At 46.0% G+C, this 20,761-nt stretch overlaps 1 protein-coding gene across 1 annotated transcript in view; it reads right to left on the reverse strand.

Moving 5' to 3' along the window:
* The window catches only part of LOC116517812 (mitotic spindle assembly checkpoint protein MAD1-like), a 115,636-nt gene extending 95,788 nt beyond the window's left edge, over nucleotides 1-19,848 (reverse strand). The window contains exons 1-2 of the mRNA XM_032230988.1: nucleotides 19,692-19,848; nucleotides 17,266-17,456 (exon numbers count right to left, since the gene is read on the reverse strand). Of these exons, the coding sequence (XP_032086879.1) occupies nucleotides 17,266-17,456; nucleotides 19,692-19,848 (348 nt within the window). The remainder of the gene's footprint in view (nucleotides 1-17,265; nucleotides 17,457-19,691) is intronic.
* Nucleotides 19,849-20,761: the final 913 nt, after the last annotated feature.

Consider the following 20,761-nt stretch of genomic DNA (forward strand, 5'->3'; position numbering starts at 1 on the left):
ACACACGGTCTCCAGATCTCCTCACCACCCAACAACGTCGTCTTCAGAAAAGCTAAATTATATAAAGCCTTCCCTTAGCTGGAGTGGGTTTCTTGTGTGTTTGTTGCTTTAAAAACCGTCTGTTTGTATTGCCTGGGTGATGTTTTTTCTGGAATGTTCCACCTGCACACGATGTGTTAATGCTCTTTGATAGCTAAAGACGAGAGAGGCTGCGGTTGAAGGGGAAAAAAAGCCAACAACAAACACACATACGCACTCACAGAACACAAGCCACTGGGGCGTAAACCTTTATTAAAGGTCCAGGGAAAGGATTTCTCTTTGGCTGGCTGTGCGGCACTGATACCGCTTCTCATCCCAGATAGAAAAGATGCTGTGGGAACATCGCCTATTACACAGGGTGGTAGGACTAAGCCCTTCTCTCTACGCGCACTTGAGGAGGAATGGAGCATGGACGTGTGGGATGGAAGCAAACACACACACACGGACACACTCTGAGCATCTCTCTCTCTCTGAGGAATTAGCCGGTATCTAGGCAGAGGCCATGGATGAAAATCAAGAGAAGCGCAACAAAGATGATTAGGGGACTGGAGGCTAAAGCCATTAGAAAGGACGGTGGAAGGGATTGGGTTAGGGCGTGGTGTAACGAAAAGAAGGACTCAGCGTGACCAATTCAAGTTAGAATGAACAGGCTGCCCCCAAAGAAGAGGAAGGGGTCAACTGATTCTCCAAAGCACTGTGGGTAGAAGAAGAAAGAAGAAGAAAAGAAGAAGGAGAAGGAAGGAGAAGGGAGAAGGAGAAGGAGAAGGAGAAGGAGAAGGAGAAGAAGGAGGAGGAGGAGAAGGAGGAGAAGAGGAGAAGAAGGAGAAGAAGGAGAAGAGAAGGAGAAGGAGAAGGAGAAGAAGAAGAAGAAGAAGAAGAAGAAGAAGGAGAAGGAGAAGGAGAAGAAGAAGAAGGAGGAGGAGAGGAGAGGAGGAGGAGGAGGGAGGAGAAGAAGAAGCAACGGATGGAAACGAATCAAGGAGAAGAGCAGCCTAGAACTAGAGGAAAATGTCCTCACAGTGAGGACAATTTAATCAGCGATGACTTGACTTCAGAAGTTGTGGGGGGGCTCCATCCCTGGAGGCTTTCAAGAAGAGATTGGACAACCATTAGTCTGGAATGCTGTAGGGTCTCCTGCTTGAGGAGGGGGTTGGCCTAGAACAGGGGTCTCCAACCTTGGCAAATTTAAGACTTGTGGACTTCAACTCCCACTGGAAGTCTTAAGTCTTAAACTTGCCAAGGTTGGAGACCCCTGGACTAGAAGATACCTTCCAATTCCGTTGTTCAAGAGGACCAAGAAGAGCAGCATTTGAGAGCATGGATAGAGAAGCCAGGGACACAGGTTGCAGGCAAAAAAAAATGGGCCTGCTCCTGGGTTGTATCTTGAAGCCAGGCAGCTGGTGGACTGCATATCATGCATCATTTCTCAATCTCGGCCACCTAAATAGGTGTGGACTTCAACAACATCTCCTGGCACAGAGGCCACTGCTGGAACCACAAATTCTCTGCCTATCAACCTCCTTTCCCTTGAGATCAGCTTCAGGTCTGTGGTACCCTTCTAATCCAGTGTTCTCAAACTTGGAAGCTTTAAGAGGGGTAGACTTCAACTCCCAGAACTCTCCGGCCAGGCACGAATGATAGAGTTGGAAGGGACCAGAAGGGTCACCTAATTTATGCTTTCTCAAACTTGGCAACTTTAGAGGGATGGACGTCAGCTCCTAGACTCCCCGGCCAGCCATGAATGATAGAGTTGGAAAGGACCAGAAGGATCACTTAGTTTAGTGTTTTCTCAAACTTGGCAGCTTTAAGAGGGGTGGGACTTCAACTCCCAGAACTCTCCGGCCAGCCACGAATGATAGAGTTGGAAGGGACCAGAAGGGTCACCTAATTTATGCTTTCTCAAACTTGGCAACTTTAGAGGGATGGACGTCAGCTCCTAGAACTCCCCGGCCAGCATGAATGATAGAGTTGGAAAGGACCAGAAGGATCACTTAGTTTAGTGTTTCTCAAACTTGGCAGCTTTAAGAGGGGTGGACTTCAACTCCCAGAACTCTCCGGCCAGCCACGAATGATAGAGTTGGAAGGGACCAGAAGGGTCACCTAATTTATGCTTTCTCAAACTTGGCAACTTTTAGAGGGATGGACGTCAGCTCCTAGAACTTCCCCGACCAGCCATGAATGATAGAGTTGGAAAGGACCAGAAGGGTTACCTAGTTTAGTGTTTCTCAAACGTGGCAACTTTAAGAGGGGTGGACTTCAACTCCCAGAACTCTCCGGCCAGCCCGAATGATAGAGTTGGAAGGGACCAGAAGGGTCACCTAATTTATGCTTTCTCAACTTGCAACTTTTAGAGGGTATGGACGTCAGCTCCTAGAACTCCCCGGCCAGCCATGAATGATAGAGTTGGAAAGGACCAGAAGGATCACTTAGTTTAGTGTTTCTCAAACTTGGCAGCTTTAAGAGGGGTGGACTTCAACTCCCAGAACTCCTCCGGCCAGCCACGAATGATAGAGTTGGAAGGGACCAGAAGGGTCACCTAATTTATGCTTCTCAAACTTGGCAACTTTTAGAGGGATGGACGTCAGCTCCTAGAACTCCCCGACCAGCCATGAATGATAGAGTTGGGAAAAGGACCAGAAGGGTTACCTAGTTTAGTGTTCTCAAACGTGGCAACTTTAAGAGGGGTGGACTTCAACTCCCAGAACTCTCCGGCCAGCCCCGAATGATAGAGTTGGAAGGGACCAGAAGGGTCACCTAATTATGCTTTCTCAAACTTGGCAACTTTTAGAGGGATGGACGTCAGCTCCTAGAACTCCCCGACCAGCCATGAATGATAGAGTTGGAAAGGACCAGAAGGATCACTTAGTTTAGTGTTTTCTCAAACTTGGCAGCTTTACGAGGGGTGGACTTCAACTCCCAGAACTCTCCGGCCAGCCACGAATGATACGAGTGGAAGGGACCAGAAGGGTCACCTAATTTATGCTTTCTCAAACTTGGCAACTTTTAGAGGGATGGACGTCAGCTCCTAGAACTCCCCGGCCAGCCATGAATGATAGAGTTGGAAAGGACCAGAAGGGTTACCTAGTTTAGTGTTTCTCAGACATGGCAACTTTAAGAGGGGTGACTTCAATTCCCAGAATTCCCCAGCCAGCATTAAATCAAGGGTTTCTCAACCTTAATATATGTGGACTTTAAATCCCAGAATGTTGGCTGGGGAATTCTTGGAGTTGAAGTCCACAAGTCTTAAAAAGTTGTCGAAGTTGGAAACCCCCCTAGACTTGGGTCTTGATGGTACATGCACCTCTTTAAAAGTCCATAAAATTAGAGAGTAACTTCGAAAAAACCTCTGACAATTATTCTGTTTCAACTTCAAGGAACTGAGAAAAAAAGCCTAGTGTTGCTTGCGCTAAAGGCCCCACCAGGCACATAGTTTTTAAAAATAAAAATTAATAAAAAAAAAAACCACCTCAACTCCTTGCTATCCGACTGCAAACTCAACCCCCCCCCTTTCCCCTCCGGAAAAAACCTGAATTTCTAAAGGCTTAAAAGCCCTCCGCGAGAGAATCAATCCAGAGCTACAACTGAGATCTTTGTTAGTTCTTAGTCCGCTGGGATTTGAGGATTATCTTTCTGGTTGGTTTTCTTTTAGATTAAACTATTCTTTTAGCAGATCAGACTTAATTTGAAAAGTAAAAGAAAAAAAAAAAAGGAGAGAAAACACTTACGATTCCACCAGGAGGTAAAGAAAATTGTTTAGCAAAAAACAGCGCAAGGAAACGAACAATGTGAAAACAGGCACTAGGAGACCAAGCTATGAAAGAGACAATGGGCCGAAGGGAATACGTTTTGTCGAATGATTAGAGCAGAATGAGAGATGGAAGGGAGGTTGGTGAGAAGGTTCCCCCAAGAAGGGACTTGGACCTCCTCTTTCCTCCTTTGTTGCGCAGCTGGCAAAAAAATAAAGGCCCCTGAAATCCTAGATTGCATTAACGGAGGGATAGAATCGGGATCGCGTGGCCTGTTAAAGAAGGCCACGCTTGGAATACGGCATCCAGTTTTGGTCACCGCAATGTAAAAAAGACGTTGAGAGGCTCTAGGAAGCCTGCAGAGAAGAGTGGTTCCACCACGAAACCGCGTTCGACTAAAGGGCGCTCGACGAAACCGCGTAGCTGACGTCAATCACGCGCGACAACAGCGTGGAGAAAAAAGCACGCTGTAAACCTAAACCTAAAATTAACCCCTAAACCTAAACCTAACCCCCCTAAACCTAATCCTAAACCTAACCTAACCCTTAACCTAACCCTAAACCTAACCTTAAACCTAACCCTTAACCTAACGCTAAACCTAATCCTAACCCTTAACCTAACCCTAAACCTTAACCTAACCCTAAACCTAACCCTAACCCTTAATCTAACCCTAAACCTAACCCTTAACCTAACCCTTAACCTAACCCTAAACCTACCCTAACCCTTAACCTAACCTACCTAACCCTAAACACTAACCCTTAACCTTAAATTGAATCGGCTTTGCTTTCAAAGCGCCTATCAAAGCCCCTGTTGGAGTGACGTCAGCGACGCGGTTTAATCGGGCGCGCTTTCAGTCGAGCGCGGTTTTGTCGTGTCACGGAGAGAGCAACTAGAGGATTCAAGGCCTGGGAATGAAACCATATGACGAACGGTTGCAGGATTTAGGCTTAGCTAGTCTAGTGAAAAGAAGGACCAGGGGAGACATGTTAGCATGTCTCCAGTATCTGAAGGGCTGCCAGAAAGAAGATGGGGAGAGTCAACTTATTTTCCAAGCACCAGAAGACAAGAAACAATGGATGGAACTTAAATCAAGGAGAGCAGCAATGTGGAATGAAGAGAAAGTTCTAACGGGGATGAGACCAGAATACAGATCAAATCCAGTTCTGGGTCAATCATTTCCTCCTGCTGTTCTCGTTCTCTCTTTCTCTCCCCCTCCCTCCTCTTTCTCTTTCTTTTTCTTTCAATCATTTCTCTCCTCTCTCTCTTTCTCTTTCTTTCATCATTCAACACCAGCTCAACACCAGAAGCAGTGGGGGCTCCCATCCTGCAGGCTTTTCAGACATTTGTCTGAAACGGTCTAGGATTTCCTGCTCGAGCAAGGGTTTGGACTAGAAGACCTCCATGGTCCCTTCCAACTCTGAGCCGATGTGGCGCAGTGGTTAAATGCAGCACTGCAGGCTACTTCAGCTGACTGCTAGTTCTGCAGTTCGGCTGTTCAAATCTCACCGGCTCAGGGTTGACTCAGCCTTCCATCCTTCCGAGGTGAGGTGAAATGAGGACCCAGACTGTGGGGGCGATATGCTGACTCTGTAAACCGCTTAGAGAGGGCTGAAAGCCCTATGAAGCGCGTATATAAGTCTAACTGCTATTGCTATTGTTATTCATGATGCCAAATCCTGTTTGCAGCAGAGGATTAAGGCAGGCACCACACACACACACACACACACACACACACACAAACCATTCGCAGGGTTGACCTTTCCTGCAAAAATCTGTTAACGTTCATTTCACGGAAAAGACGTTAAGCTGCTTCGCGAATGGCATTTGCTTTCGGAGCCCAGCCGAGCCCAAATCTTGGGGCAAACCGATTGCAGGAAAAAAAAAATTGAAAACAAAATACCCCCCCCCCACACACACAAAAAAAAGCAAAATAACAGGTTAATTACCAGAATGAGAACTATCGAGGCCCGCAATCTCTAATCAATCTGGCCACGGCTGGCCGCTTCCACCAATGAGCTCCGCGGTTATTCTGATTGTGTGTGCAAGGGTGCGGGACGGCGGCCCCGGGAACGTGCTCAATCAAAAAACGAGACGCTGAAGCCACATCGCAAGGAGGGAGGAGGAGGAGGAGGAGGAGAAGAAAAAACACATGCACGACTGAAACCTTTTCAGGGCAAATGGGCTGGGGATTCAGGAAAGTGGCACAGGCTCGTTCCCCCCCCCTGGACAAGAGCGAATCACAAATTTTGCAAAAAGTGCCAACTGGCAAACAGAGTTCCCGTATAACCGGGGAAAAGCTGTGCAGGCGAAACCGGGTGGTATCAGCGCGCTGGTTGGGAGATGGGTACAAAGAGGCTTGGAGGGATTGGGCTTGATCCAATCTGGGTTTTCTCCTGCATGAGGTGACGAACGGCCCAGAGCAACTTCCAGCTGGCAAAGTTATAAAAAGGGAGCCATTTTACCTCCAGTCAAAGCATCCCATGGGGTGCCTTCTGGCTATTCGTCGGGTTGGCACTCAACCTATCAAGAAAGGAGAACTTAAGTTTCCTGAGCTGGTAGATGAAATCTAGGTCACGGGGGGGGGGGTTGGTGTCTCCAACCGTGCAACTTTACGACTTGTGGACTTCAACTCCCAGAATCCCTCAGCCAACCGATGCTGGCTGATGTTCTAAATCAGAGGTCACCAACTGGTAGTCCGTGGACCACTGGTGGTCCGTGAGAAAATGTTGGTGCTCTGGCAGAATAATCTTTGCATTTTTTTTCATATTGGACCAGAGGTGGGTTCCTACCGGTTCGACACGGTTCGATAGAGATGGTTCGTCAAATCTAACCGAACCGGTTAGAAGAGGGTTCCAACCAGGTTGACCCGGAAAGCAGGGCCCACCTACAGAAGAGCTTCCAATTTTTTTTGAAACGCACCATTGTATTGGATAAATCAGGGATCCTCAAACTGGGCCAGATATGGCCCACTGAAGCAATTACTCCCGCTCGTGACGGGAATGGGGTCCCTTCAGGCACTTAGCATGGCCTGCCTGTTAGTAGCTCCAGCCCCCTTCTCTCCCGGGGAGTCCAAGCGCTTCAGTGAGCAGTGCGTGAAACTTCGGCCGGGCTCCTCGAAAGACAGAGTTTGCAGGGGGCCGATCCTAGCACCCGGGCTGGCTACAGGGACATTCATTCATTCTTGGCCGTATTTGAGATTCCCAGCTGCAACGGACAGCAAAGCTAGGGTTGAGCACGGGGGCTTCTCTCCACTAACAGGCAGCCAAGCTAAGTGCCTGAAGGACCCATCCCGTCCCTAATTCATCTTAGTGGTCCCTGGGATTTAAAAATTTTGAATTTAGTGGTCCCTGAGGTCCGAAAGGTTGGTGACCCCTGTTCTAAATGAGACTAGGCTACCCACAAACCAAGGTTGATGTACCTAGATACTTGCCAAAACAAATAATATGTCTGTCCTGTCTGTCTGTCTGTCTATCAATCAATCAATCAATCAATCAATCATCCGTCTCTGTATTTATCTCTCTCTTTCCATCCATCCATCCATCCATCCATCCATCCATCCATCCCTGTCTATCTATCTATCTATCTATCAATCAATCATCCATCCATCTCTGTATTTATCTCTTTCCTTCCTTCCTTCCTTCCATCCATCCATCCATCCCTGTCTGTCTGTCAATCAATCAATCAATCATCCATCCATCTCTGTATTTATCTCCTTCCTTCCTTCCTTCCTTCCTTCCTTCCATCCATCCATCCATCCATGTCTGTCTGTCTGTCTGTCTGTCTGTCTATCTATCTATCTATCTATCGATCTATCTATCTATCTATCATCCATCTCTGTATCTCTCTTTCCATCCATCCATCCATCCATCCATCCATCCATCCATCACTCCATCCAGCCATGTCTGTCTGTCTGGTCTATCTATCATCCATCTCTGTATGTAGCTCTCTTTCCATCCATCCATCCATCCATCCATCCATCCATCCATCCATCCATCCATCCCTCCCTCCCTCCCTCCCTCCCTGTCTATCTGTCCTGTCTGTCTGTCTTGTCTGTCTGTCTGTCTGTCGCTATCTATCTATCTATCTATCTATCTATCTATCTATCTATCTATCTATCTATCTATCTATCATCTATCAATCAAATAAAGCTCAGGTTTCCATTTCTTGGTGGACAGAAGGCTGTCTTCTTCTAAGAGATAGGATGTGGGCGCAGCGGAAGCGAACGTCAAGAGGAACATTTCAAGCTGCGCTTCCACCTACGTTCAACGGATAGATTTTCAAATAAGCTCAAGCATCACGCAGCATCCCAAGGCTCCAGTGACCTTCTTCCAACAGAATCAGAAACCCAATTAAGTGGCTCGGAAGGATGCCGGGAGCGTTACCCGTATCTCTTCCTGGGGGAATGGATCCATCTCCTTCATCAAACGGCTGATTCCCGGCTATGAAAGCCAGCAAAAGAGAATTAAAACGCAATCCATTTTCAAAATCATTGGAGATTTGCATTAGGGAAGAACTTTATTGATTTTATAATTAAGGTGGGGATGACAGTTCAGACTTGGCGATTGATTAGAACAAGGGGGCAGGGGAAATGCCCTGTCCTTAACTGTTTTAATTCCCTACTTCTATCATCCTAATTTAATTTAAGTTCCTTCGAAGAATGAAAAGTAGATATGAAGACTGGGAATTTTGGCAACTGAGGTCAGAACAAATCTGGAGAACACTGGCTGGTGAAATCAATCTATCTATCTATCTATCTATCTATCTATCTATCTATCTATCTATCTATCATCCATCTCTGGCACCAGTGGTTAAATGCAGCACTGCAGGCTACTTCAGCTGACTGTAGTTCTGCAGTTCGGCTGTTCAAATCTCACCGCTCAGGGTTGACTCAGCCTTCCATCCTTCCGAGGTGGGTAAAATGAGGACCCGGATTGTTGTTGGGGGCAATATGCTGGACTCTGTAAACCGCTTAGAGAGGGGGCTGAAAGCCCTATGAAGCGGTAGATAAGTCTAACTGCTATTGCCTATGTATCGCTCTCTCCATTCCATCCATCCATCCATCCATCCATTCATCCATTTGTCTGTCTGTCTGTCTGTCTGTCTGTCTGTCTGTCTGTCTGTCTGTCTATCTATCTATCTATCTATCTAATCTATCTATCTATCTATCATTCTATCATCTATCTATCTATCTATCATCCATCTCTGGATCTCTCTCTTTCCATCCATCCATCCGTCCGTCTGTCCATCCATCCCTCTGTCCTCCATCCATCCATTCATCCATCCATCCATCCTCCATCCATCCATCCAACATCCATTCATCATCTATCAATCAATCATCCATCTCTGTATGTATTTCTCCCCAGTCCATCCATCCATCATCCATCCATCCATCCATCCATCCATCCATCCATGTCTGTCTGTCTGTCTGTCTGTCTGTCTATCTATCTATCTATCTATCTATCTATCTATCTATCTATCGATCATCCATCTCTGTATGTATCTCTCTTTCCATCCATCCATCCATCCATCCATCCATCCATCCATCCATCCATCCATCTCTGTCTGTCTGTCTGTCTCTGTTACCAATTGTGACATTTACAGTAATTAAAGCATGCTTATTTTCTTGATATAAAGCTATTCTTTTAATCCACAAACACAACTCCAGGCTCTCCTGGGCTTGACAGCTACTAAATCATGTTTTCTGCATGCATATAACTTTAACAGCATGGCCACAGCAGTACGTTTTTCATTCCAGCCTCCGTGGATATGCATCTTCTTCTTCTTTTTTTAAAAAGAAGAGATATATCTAGATATACTTGTTAATAGGAGATAAAACTTCATGCACAATAGATTCAAGATCACTGGGCTTTATGAAAGACAGAGTTGGAGACATGAATTAGTATCACGAACGCTATTTTTTTTATACATATTTCTGAATTCACAAACACATTAGACCTCAGAGGTTTGAAGTGCTGCTCTGTTTTTGATATGTACTCCCACCAATTGGATGCTTTTCTACTTAGGGAACATATTAACAAATACAGATTAATAACCAGAGAACCATTAGGATACAGATTAGTCATTCAGACTATGGAGGGTGATCAACGCCATCATAAAACCACCAGCAGTTTAGTAGCCTGCTCCTTTTTAAGTGACAAGGTGCACCAAATAATTCCTTTATAGTAATGTTTTATTAGATCATTAGTCTGGCTTCTAATGGAAAAGTACTGAAGGATTTCTGGGTTCAAAGAGAACAAGGAGAAAAAGAGTGGTGTTTGGCGAGATGGGCAACATACAAGATATAGATAGATAGATAGATAGATAGATAGATAGATAGATAGATAGATAGATAGATAGATAGATAGATAGATACAGTAGATAAATGATAGATAGATAGATAGATAGATAGATAGACAGACAGACAGACAGACAGACAGACAGACAGACAGACAGACAGACAGACAGACAGACAGACAGACTTAGATAAATAGATAGACTTAGATAGACTTAGATAGGTATAGATGGATGGATGAATAGATAGATGTATAGATAGATAGAAATATTATAGATAAATAGATAGATAAATAGATAGATAGATATAGATGATAGATAGAGAAATTAGATAGATAGATAGATAGATAGATAGATAGATAGATAGATAGATAGATAGATAGATAGATAGAATTAGATAGATAGATATAGATGGATGGATGGATGGATGGATGAAAAGATAGATGTATAGATAGAATTAGATAGAAATAGATAAATAGACAGACAGACAGACAGACTGACTGACTGTCAATCTTGTCAACTTTAAGATGGATGGACTTCAACTCCTAGAATTCCCCAGACAAAACGATGCCTTCATAGATTACACCCTACTCCACACTCAAAGTTTTTATCTTGGCTTCCTTCTATCCACACCCATGAATACCAACGTCAGAAGACATGATGGAAACTCCTTAATTGTGAAACACATGGACAGACTCAACCAGACTTTCAACTGAGAGACAGTGAGCATCCTAGACCAAGCCACGTTCAAAAGAAAGACAAAAAAACCTAGAGAGTTCCTGGAAGCCCGACATTGATATGATCGGCCATCAACGGGCACATAGATAAACAACATCTACATGCCATTCAAAAGAGACAGTAAAAAAATAAATAAACAGAGAGACCAAAAACACCTCCTGACCAGCAATCGACAACCAGATAAGCACAGATTATCAGCAAGCAATAAACAATACCCCAATCAAAAGAACTACCAACCACAACCTAATCAAGGACCCACCAAGAACACTCCCATCGACACTGACGAGGCAAGCCACTTGTATGTAAACAGGGAGAAAAGCCCACTCCCTTTAGCAACTAGATGTTACCTAGTTGGGTCATGAAAGGTCTCCAAGAAAACCTCCAAGCTCAGAGAGCACCAAGGACTCCACAGTGTTCTTCTTCCTCCTCCTCCTCCTCTTCCTCCTCCTCCTCCTCCTGCTCCTCCTCCTTTCTAGCACTGATAATGTTCCTTAGTTGGATCATGAAAGGTCTCCAAGAAAACTCCAAGCTCAGAGAGCACCAAGGACTCCACAGTGTTCTTCCTCCTCCTCCTCCTCTTCTTCCTCCTCCTCCTGCTCCTCCTCCTTTCTAGCACTGATAATGTTCCTTAGTTGGATCATGAAAGGTCTCCAAGAAAACCTCCAAGCTCAGAGAGCACCAAGGACTCCACAATGTTCTTCCTCCTCCTCCTCCTCCTCTTCTTCCTCCTCCTCCTGCTCCTCCTCCTTTCTAGCACTGATAATGTTCCTTAGTTGGATCATGAAAGGTCTCCAAGAAAACCTCCAAGCTCAGAGAGCACCAAGGACTCCACAGTGTTCTTCTTCTTCCTCCTCCTCCTCCTCCTCCTCCTCCTCCTCCTCTCCTCCTCTTCTTCCTCCTCTCCCCCTCAAGGCTATTCCCTCATCCCCTTTGCATTGCCCTCCAGGTTTTTTGAAGTTCCCTTCCCTCCAGACCCAGCCGCCATGGCTTGTGAGAGCTGCAGTTACCCATCCTGCCGCCTATAATCTGCCCTCTGAGATGCTGAGGGTTTAGTTGAGCCACGCTTCTCTGTGCAACCTCAGAGGCCGTCGGTGAAGCTCCAAGCAGGGGAGGAAATGAGACACGGAGGGCCAAACAATAAGCCAAGCTTATTTTGTATGCCTCATCAGGAAATGGCAAATGAACTCTGGGAGGAAGAAAGAAAAATGATCTGCTACCAACCATGGCTGTGCCTTCACAAGTGATCCCTTCAGGCCTGCCCAATAAATTTGCAAGTTAATGCACATTATTAATGTGTGTCAATGTCTCACAGATGTTTCCTTGCTCTGTTAATTTTGTCCTCTTTAAATAAAGCTGTTTCACACCGAAGCCCCCACCCCCCGGTTAAGAAGCCAGGCACCGTGATCCAGCTAAAAAAATTTATTTCAATTTTCTCTCTTCAGGCTCCCCACCTTTTTCAAGTAGCTCCTTAAACAAACGTGAATCAAACACCGGGGTAGACTCCAGCTGTTAATTTAATGGGCTCCTAAAAAGAGTTTATTATACTAGGAATGACTCAGGGTGGACCTTGATAAAGATTTTTTATTTTGTAAAAGGAGCGATAGACTTGTTGCCAGAAACGTTCCTGCCTCCCACACACACACACAACCCTTCCACTTCTAAAAATACCTCCGCTCCCTGACTGTTCGCTGAGAGTTGTTTGTCAGTGAATCACCATCGGATCAAAACCAGGTAACCGTGTTAGCTTGGTGAGACCAAGAAGAAGCGAAGATCGTCGGAGGAAGCCTAACTTTTCAACAAGTCCTCCTGTCAGGGATCCAAGTAACACCCCTCAACGAAGTAGAACTCTGAGTTGGGCTCCCTCCAAGTTCCATTTTATTAGAGAGGTCATGTTGGCACATCTGAAGGCTTCCCAGTTTCCCCACCCAGTTTGAAAGTTCAAGACCCTTGTCCCAACACCCACAAGTTCACCCCATGGTCCAATCTTTCACTTTCACGTGAAGACAAGATTCCACCCATTCAGTTCCGGCCAGGTGCAGAGACAAAGATGACCTTGGCTTTCTAAGAAGAATGTTGTTATGGCTACACATCACCCAACTCCGTAGGATCCCCTCTCCCATTTTCCCACAGTCGAAAGGGTGGCAGGCCTGAAGCCCAAAAAGAAAAGATGGCCTGCAGGCCTGACATGAGGTGGCGCAGTGGGTAGAGTGCAGTACTGCAGGCCACTTCAGCTGACTGCTATCTGCAGTTCAGCGGTTCAAATCTCACCGGCTGAGGGTTGACTCAGCCTTCCATCCTTCCGAGGTGGGTGAAATGAGGACCCAGATTGTGGGGGCGATATGCCAACTCTGTAAACCGCTTAGAGAGGGCTGAAAGCCCTATGAAGCGGTATATAAGTCTAACTGCTATTGCTATTTTGTGTGCAGAGATCCCAGGGATAACTTGAGGAGCAGTAAGCAGTGTTCAAGGTGGGTGGCAACATCTGAAAGCTCTCCAGCAGGCTACCTGGGGAATTCTGGGGACTGAAGTCTGCACATCTTCAAGCGGCTAAGAATAGATAACGGGTTCTAATGTGGGCTCCTTGGTGCTCAGTGCTAGAAGGGAGTGGGGTTTGCAGAGTAGAGGAGGATGGCAGGGTCCTTGGAGCTCTCTGAGCTTGGTGGTTTTTCCGGCAGACATTTCGTGGCCCTTGGAGGTGACATCATCAGTGCCAGAAGGGAGTGGAGTTTGGAAGATGAGATGATTGTGGCAGAAGGGAGAGGAGGAGGAGGAGGAGGAGGAGAAGAAGAAACAGAAGAAGAAGAAGAAGAAGAAGAAGAAGAAGAGGAGGAGGAGGAGGAGGAGGAGGAAGAGGAAGAAGAAGAAGAGGAGGAGGAGGAGGAGGAGGAAGATGATGATGATTATTTATGGTGTCTTTGGAGCTTGGTTTTCTTGCAGACATTCCATGACCCAAGTAGGTGACATCCTCAGTGCCAAAAGGAAGTAGAGTTTGCAAGTGGAAGAGGAGGAGGAGGAGGAAGGAAAAGGAGAAGGAGGAAGAGGAGAAGAAGAAACAGAAGCACAAGAAGAAGAAGAAGTAGTAGTAGTAGTAGTAGTAGTAGTAGTAGTAGTGGAGGAGGAGGAGGAGAAGAAGAAGAAGAAGAAACAGAAGAAGAAGAGGAAGTGGAGGAGGAGAAGGAGGAGGAGAAGAAGAAGAAACAGAAGAAACAGAAGAAGAAGAAGAAGAAGAAGAAGAGGAGGAGGAGGAGGAGGAGGAGAAGGAGGAGGAAGAGGAGGAGGAGAAGAAGAAGAAACAGAAGAAGAAGAAGTAGTGGAGGAGGAGGAGAAGGAGGAGGAGGAGAAGAAGAAGAAACCAGAAGAAGAAGAAGAAGTAGTAGTGGAGGAGGAGGAGAAGGAGGAGGAGGAGGAGAAGAAGAAACAGAAGAAGAAGAAGAAGAGGAGGAGGAGGAGGAGGAGGAGGAGGAGAAGGAGGAGGAGAAGAAGAAGAAACAGAAGAAACAGAAGAAGAAGAAGAGGAGGAGGAGGAGGAGGAGAAGGAGGAAGAGGAGGAGGAGGAGGAGGAGGAGGAGGAGGAGGAGAAGAAGAAGAAGAAGAAGAAGAAGAAGAAGATGATGATTATTATTTATGGTGTCTTTGGAGCTTGTTGGTTTCCTTGCAGACATTTCATGACCCAACTGGGTAACATCATCAGTGGTAGACATTTGCCTTGCACTCCCCTTTTAGCTCTGATGATGTTACCTAGTTTGAATAATGAAATGTCTGCATGGAAACCACCCAGCTCAGAGAGTGTACCAAAGACCCTTCATTTCAACCTTGAGCTACAAATATTCTCACATTAGCCTCTAATGTGTCACTTATTGGTAAAACCATCCCGGCTGAGCACCCATTTGCATTCCAAAACAGGCTTCTTTCGAGTTTTGATAGGACGCAGACATCCTGCCAAATCCTGCAGCTGAATGCCGTATTTTTCTTCCGTTGCGGTATTTAGAAGGCTGGTTATCCAACTGGGCTTATGGGGGGGAAATGAAATTCTTCAAATCTAAGCTAATAAGCAGAGCCACCGCACTGATCAATGAGCTTTTTCCGTGTTACAGTCACTTACATAAATAAGAGAAACATCTATAACCAACTAAGACCTTTAATGAACCAGCAACCGTAATAGACTATACCTGCCAAAACCAGGGGTAATTCTAATATATTACTTTGTACCAAATTGCCTGCCTCTCATACCCGGCTGAAACGTATTAGAGGACCACTTTCAGATTTATTTATTTATTTTAACGCAACAAGAGGCAGGGAGCCGCAGCAAAGGCGTAGGTTCACACAGCAGAAACTCACAATAGCCACTGCACTTATTTTCAACACAGATAACACATGACGTCCGTCTACAACAGGGGTGTCAAACTCGATTTCATTGAGAGCCGGATCAGAGTTTTGTTTGACTTTGGGAGTGGGAGGCTAGGGAGGGCGTGGCCAGCTTAACATCACTCCTGTCGGGGGCACCTGCAATGGTCCGAGCGCTTTGCCAGCGAAAACGGGCTCCCGGGCTCCGTTTTCGCCTGCGATGGCCTCCTGCAGCCCTCTGCCAGTGAAAACGGAGCTGGGGAGGGTGGCGTGCTGGCTGAGGTACGGCGGGCCGGTCCTTTGCTGTTTCCAGGCGGCCACGCGGGCCAGATCTAAGCCTCCCATGGGCCGGATGCGAGCCCATGTCTTTGAGTTTGACACCCTAGTAGATTTGTCCTCTGGAGTTCTCCAAGGTTGAGAATTAACCAAGATCCCATATCCTGGTTCAAAAGATGAACACCTTTCATTCAGGGGTGGGTTCCGGCAGTCGATTCTCCCGGTTCGCTCATGGCCGCGCCACGCACACACTTGATGTGTGCTGCGTGTGCGTTGCAATACAAATTGTTCTCAGAAGCAAAAAGAAAACACGATGACGGCGCCTACGGTGCCACCCGGAGAACCGGTTCGGGGCGTGGCAGGCCTGGGTCACTGCTGGTTCCAGCGACCCAGGCCACCAAACCACTACCGGTTCAGTCAAACCGGTAGGAACCGACCACTGCCTTCATTGTGTTTCAAGATCATTGCCTGATTCCAGCACTAAAAAAAAATCGGATGCGTCATCCGTATATATTCTGCATCTCCTCTATCAGTGTCACCTTGTAGGATGCAGCCGTTGTGACTTCCTTGTGTCAACATGTGTAAGGCTCTGAAAATCTGCCCGGTTCCCTGGCTGTTTGGACCAGATTAGACGTGGTGCTGGTTGTGGTATTTACAATGATGATGAACTGCTTAATTTAAATGCGATGGGTTATTTGTTACTTAAATAAGTTTTCAATCATGACCACCAGCCTACATTTTCTGCCAGGGATTTGCCCTTTTTTCTGGGTATAAATGTGGTCGGATTCGGCCCTTGGGAATTTGCGGGTCGTATTTGAACTAAGACAATTTCTGCTTTCTCCGATTCTGATCCAGCTAAAAGATTGCAGGAACCGCATAACTTACCTTTTATTAGAAGGTCCGACTAATTACTTTCCGATGAAAACTAGATGGTTGAGGGGCAATGATGTCTACTTTTTGTTATTTAATCTTTGATTCAATCTTGCCATCTTGCTTTGAAACCCCAAATTTAACATGAGTGGGTTTTTGGCATGATAAAAGGGATGGCCAAAGGGTTTTTAATCAGTGTAGGACATATTTTGCAAAGCAAAACAATGGAGGTCCAAAGTCTGTTGCTGTTTCAGTTTAGGAATCAGGCAACGATACTCTAGTGTTCTTCAACCTTCTCAACTTGAAGATGTGTGGACTTCATGCTGGAGGGAGAATTCTGGAAGTTGAAGTCTACACGTCTCCAAGTTCACAAGGTTGAGAAACGCTGCTCTATTCAGTCAAAAGGAAAGGGAGAAAGGTAGACCAAAGAGTTTTCTTGAAGAACAACTCAACATTAACCCCCTAAGGAGACACCTGTCTCATGGGTTTATCGGTATCAGTTGAGCAAGTCCACCAAGATCCCAAAGAACCTTCTGTTGATGTTCACACTTGTCCATCTTCTCAGAAATGTTATGTCTATATTTGTAGGACAGGGGTCGGCAACCTTAAACACTCAAAGAGCCACAAAGGTCCTAACCGGAAGCCCCCCGTTCAATTCTGGAGTCAACCAGGTCTGGTTCCCCCACCATAGAGTCTCCTCCTAGTGCGGCATCCTTTTTCCTCTACCTGTCCTAACCGAAAACCCTATCAATTGTAGAGCTGACCGGAAAACCCACCCCTTGTCATAGAGTCTCCTCCTGGCGCGTCACCCTCCCCCCGCTAATCAGAAGCTCCTCTCAAAATTGTGGCGCCGACCGTCGACAGGGAGCCACAGCAGAGGCACGAAAGAGCCACATGCGGCTCCAGAGCCACAGGTTGCTTACCCCTGGTGTAGCGGAAGAGGAAAAAAAATATAACTTGCCTTGAAGATCAAGCAGTCTTCTCGGTGCTCGGCGTAGATGGAGGTGAGGCGGTACTGGTTCTCAATCGTAATATCAATATGGTAGCCGGTCAGTTTGTAACACACTTTGCGAAACTCTTGAATCTTGGTTCCGAAGATCTCCCTTAAACGCTGGTTTTTCAACTCCGCACTTTCCAGTTGCTTCTTTAATTCTGAAACGAAGCGGAAAGAGATTACAATATTTTTTTTTAGTGTCATCAGGAATCGTTCACATAGGACCTTCCGCAGATGACAAAAATCGGCAGAGGTTTGAATGTTTGAATGTTTAATAAATGTATAGGCCGCCCAATCCCGGAGGACTCCGGGCGGCTTACAACAATACAATTAAAATAGAAATTGAAAAACACAAAAACATAGTTAAAAAGACCACAAGATACACCCAGTCTAATCGGGGCTGGAACTCAACGTGAGTTCAACAGCCCAGGGCCTGCCGGAATAGCCAGGTCTTAAGAGCCTTACGGAAGGCCATGAGAGTGGGTAGGGTCCAGATCTCTGGGGGCAGCTCATTCCATAGGGTCGAAGCAGCTACAGAGAAGGCCCTCCCCCGGGTAGTTGCCAGCCGACATTGTCTGGCTGACGGCACCTGGAGAAGGCCTCCCTGTGCGATCTTATCGGTCGTTGGGAAGTATGTGGCAGAAGACAGTCCCGCAGGTATCCGGATCCTAGGTCATGTAGGGCTTTAAGGTGATCACCAGCACCTTGAATTGCATCCGGAGACCAACGGGAAGCCAGTGCAGCTCGCGGAGGATAGGTGTGATGTGGGTGTACCTTGGTACACCCAATATAGCTCGCGCGGCTGCATTCTGGACTAAATGTAGTCTCTGAACACTTTTCAGGGGCAGCCCCATGTAAAGCGCGTCACAGTAGTCAAGCCTCGAGGTAACAAGGGCATGAGTGACCGAACCTGGGCAAAGGCCCCCCCTGGTCACAGCCGACAGATGATGCTCTAATGTCAGCTGTGGGTCCAGGAGGACTCCCAAGTTGCGGGCCCTCGCTGAGGGGAGTAGATTCCCCCCCCCCCCCAGGCATAAGGTTGGAGAAAGCAAGATTGGAGAAGCGAATTAATGTTGCTCCAAAGAGTTTTTGTAAGGCACCGGTAAAACTGAACCGAGGGCTAAAGCTGCGCAGGTTGGGTGAGACTGAAGGGCCACGTGAGACCAGGACGAGGCTACCTTGTCTAAAGATGGAAGTAGACTTATTAGCAGGATAGACAAATTCCGGAAATCTTGCCTAAAAGATCCCTTGGGACGTAAGTGAGAAGAAACCAAAGGGGAAAATGTCACCTGAACAAGACAGAAGTTAGGCCTAACCACATAGGAAACCCTCCCCAAATCCCACCGACAGACTTGTAAATTAAGCCGAAGTGGCACAGTGGTTAGAGTGCAGTACTGCAGGCTACTTCAGTTTACTGCTGGTTGCTGTTTGGCAGTTCAAATCTCACCAGGCTCAAGGTGGATTCGGCCTTCCATCCTTCCGAGGTTGGTAAAACGAGGACCCAAATTGTTGGGGGCAAGAGGCTGACTCTGTAAACGGCTTAGAGAGGGCTGTGAAAACCGTTGTAAAGCGGTATATAAGTCTATGTGTCACTGCTATTGCTATTAACAGTAGATGTCACACTTGGCCAAATAAAGTATTCTATTTTATTCCGTTCCGCTCCATTCTGTTCTACATTTTATTTTCCATTTTGCATTCTCTATTCTATTCTGTTCTACATTCTGCTTTGCTTTTTGTATTTTCCTATTCTATTTTATTCTGTTCTGTTCTACATTCTATTTTGCTTTTTGCATGTTCCTATTCTATTCTATTCTTTTCTGTTCTACATTCTATTTTGCTTTTTGCATTTTCCTATTCTATTCTATTCTATTCTGTTCTACATTCTATTTTGCTTTTTGCATTTTCCTATTTTATTCTATTCTGTTCTACATTCTATTTTGCTTTTTGCATTTTCCTATTCTATTTTGTTCTGTCCAATTCTGTTCTATATTTTATATTGCATTTTGCATTCTCTATTCTATTCTGTTCTACGTTCTATTTGAATTATTCCATTCCGTTATTCTATTCTATTCTATTCTATCCCCAAATTTAGGAACTCTGTTAACAGCAGAACAAATTCAATTTGTATGGAAAAGCATGAGAGGGTGGGGGAATATATCTCCAAACTACCGGAAAACAGCAAACTCTGTAGCGGAATGCCTCTCTCTCTCTGGGATATTTTTGGCCAAGGGAAGGCAGCTGTGTTGGCTGCCACTCAGCCGGCATTTTATCGTTAGGAAAGTTTGCTGCCAGTGGAGTGAATCCTTCAGGGGGATACACAACAATTACCATGAATCCTTCACCCAAGGTGCTTTCTGAGTAATTAAGCCACAATTTATCCCCCCATTAATTACCGAGAAGAGCTTTAGTTAAACACAAGTTGGAGATGCCACCTAAGCTAGCTTGTTTTATCAACACAACAGCCCAGAAGGGTTCAATTCCATAATAAACGGAGAGACGCTTGCTCCCCGGAGGCTGTGACGTCTTCTCGCCCATCCCCTCCATGGCCATGTCACCATTTGGGCCACCGGGTTGTGGGAGGAAGAGGAGGAGGAGGAGGAGGGCAGAGGTGGTTCCAGATGAACATCTGCAGCCATTCAGGGAATGTTCTGCCCACAACAGAAAGGAGGGAGGATGAGGAGAGAAAGGAAGAAAGGACAAAGCAGAGGAAGTAATGGAGGGGAAGTAAGAGTAGGAAAGAGGGGAAGGAGAAGGAGGAGAGAGGAGGAGTTGGGGAAAGAGAGGGGAAGAAGAAAAGAGTGAGCATGAAGAGGGAGAAGAAGAAAAGGCAAAGCAGAGGAAGTAAGGGAGGGGAAGTAAGAGTAGGAGAGAGGGGAAGAAAGAGGAGAAGGGAGGAGGAGGGGAAGAAGAAAAGAGTGAGGATGAAGAGGGAGAAGAAGAAAGGGCAAAGCAGAGGAAGTAAGGGAGGGGAAATAAGAGTAGGAGAGAGGGGAAGAAGGAGGAGAAGAGAGGAGGAGTGAGGGAAAGAGAGGGGAAGAAGAAAGGAGGAGGGAAAGGAGGAAAGAAGAAGGCAAAGAAGGGAGGTTGAGAAGATGGAAGGAGTAAGGTTGTTGCAAAATAAAATGCGGGCATGAGATGCCAAGAAAGTGACTCCAACTGTGCTTTCTATATTTGTAAGAAGTTAAGTGATAAATATTAATAGTTCATAGGTAAATGTTAATAGTATTTACAAGAATGTATATTTGTGAATGTACTTGAAAAACCTGCCATGAACTTAATCAGCTACAGAAACCAGAAGATTAATTAACTCTCTGACACCAATATCCTCCCCATGTTGCATTCACCTAGTTCCTCTATGGTGCTGGAGAGGAAGACTCCTGCATTGAGTCCCTTGGACTGCAAGGCCATCCAAGCGGTCAGTCCTGGAGGAGATCCACCCTGATTGCTCTTTAGAAGGCCAGAT

Source organism: Thamnophis elegans, chromosome 14 (genome assembly GCF_009769535.1).
Source record: "Thamnophis elegans isolate rThaEle1 chromosome 14, rThaEle1.pri, whole genome shotgun sequence".
In the NCBI taxonomy this organism is placed as follows: domain Eukaryota; kingdom Metazoa; phylum Chordata; class Lepidosauria; order Squamata; family Colubridae; genus Thamnophis; species Thamnophis elegans.